General features: G+C 40.0%; 1 protein-coding gene across 1 annotated transcript in view; it reads right to left on the bottom strand.

Moving 5' to 3' along the window:
- Window positions 1-1,549: 1,549 nt before the first annotated feature.
- The window catches only part of PLCXD3 (phosphatidylinositol specific phospholipase C X domain containing 3), a 141,369-nt gene continuing 133,236 nt past the window's right edge, over window positions 1,550-9,682 (bottom strand). Inside the window, exon 3 of the mRNA XM_037138509.2 lies at window positions 1,550-6,782. Coding sequence (XP_036994404.1) covers window positions 6,629-6,782 — 154 coding nt within the window. The 3' untranslated portion in view covers window positions 1,550-6,628. The remainder of the gene's footprint in view (window positions 6,783-9,682) is intronic.

Raw genomic sequence — 9,682 nt, 5'->3', positions numbered from 1 at the left:
AATCTAAGAGCACCAGACTTCAGAGACCCCTGACTTTGACATAGTGGAAGCACTCGTGGCATTGCCGTTATTGGTGGAGAATGTATTTTTTCACAGAGGAGATCCTAATATAATGATTCACATTTCCTAAGCAGAATTACATTTTCTGATGTTCTGAGTCAGGTCCTATTTAAGAGTTCCACTTTTGTGGATCTTATAACGAAGCACTGATAAATACGAAATGAAAACTTAAAGATAACTGGTACCAGGACTTTATTAGGCATTTCACTGGATACAAAGAAACTTTGTCTTACATTAAGAACACAATCATATTTTAAAAATTCACATTTGCTAAACAGAATTGTCGGCATGTATTTTCTTTACACCACGTTTATTAAAGTATCAATGACCAGATCCTAAAAAGAGAAGGCACAGATCCGTCTCTCTCTGGTGAATTTCTGGAGACCAATTAGGGAAATGTCACCAGCTCTGCAAATTCCCATCCCTTAGAAATGAAGCAAATCAGCCCAAATGTGTGCAAGCGGGGCCATGAGAGGGAAATGTTATATTATAGGATTGGGATTTCCTTACCACTCATGGGAATTTCAAGAGAGGAGGTAGGTACCAAAAACGTTCTAAAACTCCATCCACATTCAGAACATGTCAAGGATGTGCTGTTGAACACAACAGTATTTGAACACTCTATTTTAGGAATTCCACCATGCTTCTCTTCTTGGCACACTGTTCTAGAAACTGGCCTTATACCTCCCGTTCTTACTCTGGGGTGTCTCGGGTTTCCAGTTCCTCAGGAAAAGTGCTGTTTGTTACAGTTTTCTTTGGCAAGTCTCTCTGCCACATGCTGACTTCCTTGTCCGCGTCCCCCACCTGCTGCCCAACCTCCACCAAATCTCCTGAGAAGGCACCCACGGGGCGTGTCTATTCCTCAGACTGTCTTCTTCTTCTGGCCATCAAGATGGTTTCTGTGTCAGATTTTTTTACAATTCCATTGATGGCCAGTTCTAGTATAATAAAAATAATCTGTGGTAAGGTGATAACGAGGCAAGTGACGGATTAGCTCGTTACCTCTCTAAAAGAAAAAGAGACTGAATTTTCAGAGGTCTTGGTACTAAGTTAGAAGGTGATGTAACTTTCTGGAGGCATTTTTCCTGGGTGGGTGTTTTGGTTGTCCCAATTACTGGAAAATGTTCTTTAAGGGAGTAATGGGGGACAATTTGCACCTCACAACAGGCCAATGGAGGGAAATATTGAATGTGGTGGCATTAATCTTATAAAGTTTACATCATTGCTAATTCCATCTATGTTTAAGGTCCTTCATAAAGCATTTGTGGGACTTGGCATGAATCAACAATGTCCTTCATGAAGGGTATTAGGACTATAGATACTTATGAGGTATCTTAACATGGTAAGATACCCCTTTTAGGTAGCCCCGCTGGAAAAGAGAAGCAGGATGAGTAGCATTGCCAGATAAGAGAAAAAAATTACAGGATGCCCAGTTAAACTTCCATTTCAGATAAGCAAACAATAGTTTTTTAGTATGTTTCATGAAATATTTGGGGAATTTCTATACTAAAAAATATTTACTATTTGAAATTGAAATTTCCCTGGGTGTTGCATATTTTATCTGGTAACCCTAAATATGGAGAAAAAAGCAATGAGAATGGAGAAAGAGAGGAAATAAGATTAACATTCTAGACCCAGATCCCAGGCCCAGGGATCCCAGGCCCAGGCACAGAGTTTTTGCCTTGAGCGTGAGAACCGATGCAGACGCTCGAACTAGTCAGGAGTTTTCTACTCCTGGACTACACATGGGCACCTAGCAAAAACTCAAAAGAGCGTTGCATGCTTGTTTTTTGGAAAGAAAACCATGTTGGGACCACTCCATGATGACAGGTCTTTAGCGACTCTCAGAGAGACAAGGCAGTTCATCTTTCTAGAGAAGATCCAATTTTTAAAAAGTCATGCTTTGCAGAAACAATGTTTTTCATGGACAACTTATCTTCCTAAGCAAAATGGGTTCTATGTTTGGAAGAGCAGCTTCAGAGGTGAGCTGGCTCTGTTGGTGATAGAAACAAGTGCGACTTTAATCGCATTGTATGACTATGGGTTTAATGAGTTAACGGACGTTTGCAACCTCTGAGAAGCATGGGGTGCTCCCCAAGCTGAACTGTGGTCTGTGGTTTGTGGGAAACTCAGATAAGTTCTGAAGTACATCCCTCAGATGATTGTTTAAAAGTCACTTTTAACAAAGACATAATTTCTCTTTAAATTTTAATCCCAAATTGCAACAAAACAACAAAAAATGGCAATGAATTAAGGCTGGTCATAATGTGCCCTTTTTCTTTAGGATAAGTTTGATTTTCTTAGAAGATACAATACGCTTACACACAAATCACATACAAGCAGATACTTTTGACTCATACAAATATACATGTAGAACTGATACCTAAAAATAGTCTCACGCATGAAATAAAAATTGCACAATTATCAACAGACTCAATCAACACAATTTACAAATGATACAGAACATTTTGCCATTGTCATGGGGGAAAGGAAACAAACAATTTAGAGCATCATGTAGAACTGCACGGACCAGAGCAGCCACTGATAAGTTATGGCAAATACAGCATTCACATTATTCTGTCACGATTGTAATGGAAAAGACTGAAGTACAGTAAAATAAAAGACTTTCAAAACCTTGTTTAGCATATCCTGAGGGGCACTGTGCATACGTTTCATTAGCAGGTCAAAAGGCGAGCACTCTGGCTAAGGAGCCCTCATTGGCATGAGTGAGACTGTGCCCCTGCACCTGCAAAACTGTAGAACTGAAAAACTCATGAAAACATGCATTTCCTGAGACTTCCAACTTTCCAGCCTAAAAGCCAAATGGGGGAAGGGGGGGTCTGAAGAGATAACCCTGGCTAAATTAAGTCAGAACCTCAAAGAACTTAAAGCAACTTTAAGTAAAGATCAGGATTGGTTGGTTTGTCCTTTATATTCAATTCCACGTTCAATTCACCAGCTTGAGGGGTAATTGACAATGTGGTGAGACTATTACTGCTAGGCATTTCTTATTTATCATGGTCTCATTTTTCTTCATTGGTTTTCTAGTGATTTTTCTCTTCTTAAATAATTAATATTGGAATTCAGTTTGTGCCTACTCAGATTGGAGGCATTGATTTTAAGAGTTAAAATGGCAACAGAATTAGGTTGAGTGGTAACAGTTTCAACCGGAATAATGTGTGAGTGTGTATTTGCATGTGTGTAGACACATAGGTGTATACATGCCAAACGCTTTATGTTCCAGTACATTCACTGTTAGGAGTCACTCCATGAAAAGTGATTTTTCCCAATATGGCTGAAAGTGAAGATTGAGGTCATCATACAGAATATCCTAAGGCTTTTAAAAGATGCCTCCTCATCTCTGCCCTCATATGATTGTGTAGTAATAAGGGAGACATAAATGATGATGGCAGGAGCACTTGGTTTGGTCCTTCAACATGATGGACAGGAAAGCAAACCAAAAAATGATACTCTTGGCATATTTTCCCTCATCCCATCCACTCTTTTGACTTTCTGCTGTCGACTGGGTAAAAGTTGAATTTTGTTTCTGTTTTTTGTTTTGCAGAATTTGTGGCACAAAGTCTTAAGAAACAAGCAAAACAAAAAGTGTACCAAGAAGTATCTCCTACCATCTTGGGGCCTCTCTGTAGCCCTTGACCCCTAGCTTGTCTGGAAAGATAGTGCCCGGCCAAGACAAAGAAGCATAGGCTGAGAGGGTAAGCTCTGATTGCATCTCCCCAGCCCTCGCTTCCATCTCTTTATTTAAGGCCCACAGCCAGCTCCCAAAGTGTGCTCCAGTGCAGGGCCAATAAACAGAAGGCAGCCATAGGCATGTTCTCTTTATTCCCCTCTCAAAGGAATCCCTGCTAGTGAACTCTCCCCAGTTGGAAGGCCCACAGTTCATTTCCGCATGCTTCCTCCTTTAGAAATTAAGGCAAGTCCCTTTCCTCACGGTGCCTGCTACGTAGGTACTGTGTATCCATGTGGAAACAATAACATTGGCTTGAAAGTACCATTTGTCAAACAAGTTTCTTTGTGCATATCATTAGCGGCAATAGAAAACTTTCTCCAGTTAAGAAATTGCACAATTAGTTTAATCCTTCAGCATGTTTGTTTTTCTTCCAGCACCAAAATGACAAATACAACAAAGCTAACTCTAAGCAAACTTTATAAGAAAGCATCTAAGTTCAAGAAAATACAACATAGTTACCTCTGTATTTTATTCATTTTCCATGAGTATGTGGAAATATCTGTTTCCTGCCATATTTATAAGTTAAATCATTGTGTCATTTCAAGTGTGCTTGGCTAAAGATCCTCCTGAGGAATGATAAATAATGAATAGTCAGAGAGAAAATCTGCCCCAAAAGCAAGTTTACAGGACATAAATTTCAACAATCCACAGTCCTTTAAAAAGGATCCCTGTTCAGCTGTACACACGGAACAAGTAAAAGGGATAAAAAGACAATAAAACTACAAAGCAAAAAGAAAACTATCTTTGCAAATAATTTAGTTCCAAGCTAGATTATCTTTACAAAAATATCTGAATATGATCAGCAACTCTACTTTCAAAGGTCTCCCCACTGTTTTTCATATATTGTTAAGGGTCTCACAGTCTGAAAATTAAATTACTTAATATTACCAATGTTGTCCACTGAAAAGAAGAATTTGACTGTGTCTGTCCATGTCTGCATGTGTTTGTGTGTGTTTGTGTGTCTCTGCCTGCACAGGGGTGGGTATGTAATGACACATCGTGGGGGTGAAACATACACACCGCTGGAATGCAGAACATATCTGTTGTGTGTATATGCATGCTACTTGGTCTGCCACACATACTTACACACTTTTCATAAGCATTCTATTCAGTATTAACAGTATTTTTCTTCCCTGCAGTTGCTAATGAATAATATTTTCTGATAATGAGCATTTATAATCTTATCAACTCTTAATTATTTATAATCTTGACATACACAATCTTGGAATCAACTCCCTTGCCTAGGTCTAAGAGATTTAACCACATGGCTGACATTTAGATTAATTAAAAGCCGAGGGCATGCTTTTATTTCTCTATGGCCCTACTATACATGGACTGTGTTTTCCCAAGAAACTACTGAAGTGTAATTATTTCTAAACATGAAGATAAAATAATTCATAACTGTAAGAATTTCAGTGAATTTTACAGATTTTTATAAATGTCTCACAAAATTCCTGTGAGGCAAATAGGTAAAGGTTATTATTTTAGAGTTGTTAAATATCACAGAGACAGCAAGGACGAAACAATACTCATGGTCAAGTTATCATTTTTCTTCCCTGTACAACTGGACTGTCAACCTTTGAGCCACTGGAACATTCCCCTCTGCCTTGTCCTTGACCCTGGGGGAGGACGGAACCCAGAAGGGCCAAATCAGTTTTCATTCAGTCTGCTCAGGTCATACATATTTAAGAATCTGCCGAAGATGGTTCATAGATCCTTGAAATCTCACGGACATGGTCAAAAGCATTGTTCTGACTTCTGTCACCCTTCCTTTTCCTTCAACTTTAAGGGTAAAAAAAACCCTCAAATGAAAGCTTCTTGAAATATGCTTCTCAAAATCTGGAATTTAGATTTATATCATTGGAAATTCCTATTTGATAAGAAAGCTTGCACAATCTTTTATTTCTTTCCTCTTTCTGTTCTTCCCATTTTTAAAAAAGATCACATGAATTGTTAGGAGAGCTTTTGTAAGAAAACACTTACTTTGCAAAGTTTTCTGATTTTACCACACTCCTCATTCACAATTTTTCATTTACTAGATGTTTGCAGGGCACTATTATGAAGAGATTCTTGAGTTAAAATAGCAACCATCCCCCACCCCTATTTTTCACTATAGAGTTGGCACAAATAGTTCTTCCACAGAATTGTTTACTCTATATTTATAGCTGCCTTAAATAGAAATACTGTGAAACACTATTATTTTCACATAACACAAAAATCACTGGTTACAGCCTCCAATTATTACTGATGCAGGGAAAATGACTTGCATATTTTCCATGACCAAAAGTTAGCAATGATCGCCCAATTGCAGATGACTACAGAATATTATGCCAAGTCCCACACAACAAATAAATTTTAGTGCAACAATGTAATACATGTTCTGTTGGGACATCCCATTGTTTTGAGTCCCATCCAGCAACTGATTGAAAAGAGAGCACGAGAGAGGGAGCGGGAAAGTTCAATTAGAGGATCAGAGAGCGCATAGGAGATCTAGGTGGAAACCAGAAACACAATCAAGTACACACTTGCAAGTTATACGTTACGAAGACTAATTCTGAAAAACAAAATTCACTGGTCTTTTGTAAAACCTCTAACACTAGAAGTAGGTTTTGCTCATCCAATGGGAAATGAAATATTTATACTAATGCAGACTATGATAATCATCACTCAAGAAATGGATTCCCCCTTTTCCCACCCACTACCAGCCCCAATTCCCGCCGAGACTCAGTGGAATAGGAAGATCAGCGTGTTTGTCAATAATATGCCTAATACGGTGTGTCTTCTCTATCTTACTCGTGAATGCTCAGAACAGTACTATCAAGTGTTGGCTTCTCCTTCATCGAAGACATAGTTGAGCTTTATGACGGTGCTGATGAAATCACCAAGTTCTACAAAATCGGCAGTGACGATATTGATGCCACTCTCGCCTGGCTTCTGGGTGCGGACCCACTGCATCATGGCAGGGAGAGCTCTGCGAAAGGAGAGAAAAAGAGAAGTCACCAAGGGCAAGGTACTGCCTTTCCAGCTCACAATCCCCAGGCTTCCCTTTAGTATTCTACCTTATTAAGACAAACGTCCCAATTATAGAATAGAGAAACAGGGCCAAATGGATAATGGGAAGCGCTTAACTTCCGCAGAGGCTCTGTGGGAGAAGTGTTCACCATATTGGCCTCTGCTGGTCATGGCATTTTGGAGATCTCAGGTGCTGTGAGAGCTCAGAGTGAAGCTTCTCCTCTAAGAAAACATTCTGGCACTTGTGTCTTGGTTTGGCGCTGTGTGATTGCAAAGTCTGCAGAGTGACGGGTGGCTAAGGTCAGAGATGAATGCATGCACTTAGCAAACATTTATTATAAACTCAATATTTTCAGAAAATTTGCTAGGTATTGTAAATAGACAAAACAGCAGAAATCCCTGCATTTGAAGAGTTGATGACTTGGTAGTGGGAAGGCAGGTGGGCAAGAGAAGAAAATATTAATGTATTACAATTAGGGATATTCTTTTAAACACATCTGTAGGAGACCATTCTGCATGGTGTGGGCCAAGCTCCCAGTGGAAAGCATAGTCTGATGCACAGGACCCACACCCACAGATAGGTTCTCCTATGGAGAATCAGGCCTGCACTGTACCTAGACTGCTTTGAGACTTGCTTTTGCTAAAACTCCCTCACCCTGAATTGAGACAGAAAGTGCTCACTGTGACTTCCTAAAATCTATGCTAAACCTTCCAAGGGTGAGTGTAATTAGTGTAACCGGTTCAACCACTTTTCCCTTTTCATTTGCAAATATCCTTCTTCTGTGATGTGATTAGCAGCATTGGCTCCTTTGTTTTCCATAAAAGGTAACCACCTAAAGCGAACCTATGCATAGTAAATGAGGACCATCATGTAATGTGCCATAAACGAAATAAAAGCCTGCCATGGCAGAGGCCACAGTTTTTTCTCCCCTTGAGAGAAAAAAGCCATGCTGTCCCTTTTCCTCTGCAGGACTCGGTAGTCCATGTGAATTTCTCATGCCTCATCCACAATGTGGACCCCATAAGCCAGGGTCCGCATCACACATCTATTATATCTATTTAACCCTCACCTGAGGACATGCTTGTTGATTTTAGAGAGAGGAGAAGGGGGAAAGAGGGACAAACATTGATGTGTGAGAGAGAAACCTCAACTGGTTGCTTCCTGTGCACTCCCCAACTGGAAATCAAACCTGCAACCTAGGTATGTGCTGTGACCAGGAATTGAACCCACAACTTTTTGGTGTAGGGGATGATGCTCCAACCAACTGAGTCACCCATCCAGGATGAGCACCTATTACATTTTAATTACCACTGAAGGTACTTAGAAAACTTGAATGAACAAAAAAAGATTTCCACCATTATGGAGCTTATATTCTAATAAGGAGAGACAGACATTAACAAATAATCAGAAACAAAATTATACCATTTGATTGGATGAAATAAGTGCTATAAAAAAGGAGCAGAAAAGGGATAGGAGTGTGCAAGTAGAGAGGAGTGGCACACTCTGTAAGTTAAAATAGGGTAGTTCGTAGGCCTCATTGGTAAGGGGGCATTTCTGCAAAGGTTGGGAGGAGACAAGGAAGTTAGTCACATGGATTTCCAGGGAAAGCATTTCAGCTATGATCGAAGCCTTAAAGGGCTCATATGCCTAAGCTTGGGGAAAGGAAAGAGAGTAGTGAGAGTTGAAGTCAGAGGGATAATGAGGAAGGCAGGTAGGGTACTACAGGACATTATAAGGGCTTTGAGTGAAATGGGGAGTCTGGAAGATCTTGTGCAGAAGAGTGGTGTGAGCTGACTTTTATTACAGAAGATGGTTCATGACCATGACAGCATAGGGGAGAGTGCCCTGGCCAAGTCTGGAAAGTCAGGGAGAACTTCTCACAAGAAGGCTTCCTGAATGTGGCAGGTTGAGTAAGGTTTAGTGAAGTACAGGTGCAGGATGGAGAACAGTGCAACAAATTTTCACCAAGGACATACCACTTCTTTATTGGCAGAGGTACACGTGTCCTCAGGAGCAGAGGATGCAAACGCAGAAATATAGGTGATGTTAAGAATGATATACAATATCCTATGATAGCACATTGAAGGAAAATCGACTACGACTTGAGATGGCAGGAAGGAAGATCTCCATGACAAAGATAAATAAACTGGTCTGAGAGATGAGAGTGAGGACACACATGTGAATATTAAATCCGTGGGTGAGATGGAGGAGCAAGGACAAAGAGAAGGGGGAAGATGAAGAAAAAAGGGTGCAGTTAAGCATCTCAAAGAAGTTATATCACAAAATTTAAAGAGGTCTTGAAGATATTGGAGAGATAAGAAAGAACCAGATGAGAGAAGAGTTTCCAAAATCTAGAACAACTGAAAGCTATTAGCCAGGGAAATAATATGCTTAAAATTGTAATGGGGAGAGATTAGTTGCCTTCAGTGTGAGCGAATGAATGGGAGAGGGTAAGACTAGTAACCTGGATGAGTCAAGTTTCAGTGGCAGCAATAGATAGATTTGAAAAGAACTTAGGAAAGAAAAATGACAATATTGATTGGTGTGGGATTGGATGTGAATGGAGAGGGAGAAATAGGTGATGATGATGCCTCGCTTTTTAGCAGGATTCTGGCAGCTACACATCACTCACTAACCCTGCAGAGACAGGAGTGACGGCTTTCCAGTGGATGTGCTAAGTTCAGTCTGAGATATATTGTCAGTCATCTGAGATGGCTTCAAGAAACATGAGTTGAGATCTCAACTGGTGGTTAAGTCAGGTCTGACATTCAGAATGCAGATTTGGGTGGGAGCCATTACATAGAGCTACTAGTTGGAGCTACAAGAATGAATGAAATGACCTGAGATGATTTTGTAGA

The sequence above is a fragment of the Artibeus jamaicensis genome, unplaced genomic scaffold, assembly GCF_021234435.1.
Source record: "Artibeus jamaicensis isolate MK-2021 breed Jamaican fruit bat unplaced genomic scaffold, CSHL_Jam_final scaffold_369, whole genome shotgun sequence".
Taxonomy (NCBI): Eukaryota; Metazoa; Chordata; class Mammalia; order Chiroptera; family Phyllostomidae; genus Artibeus; species Artibeus jamaicensis.
The sequence above is the reverse complement of the archived record's forward strand: the minus strand, read 5'-3'. Positions and strand labels throughout refer to the sequence as shown.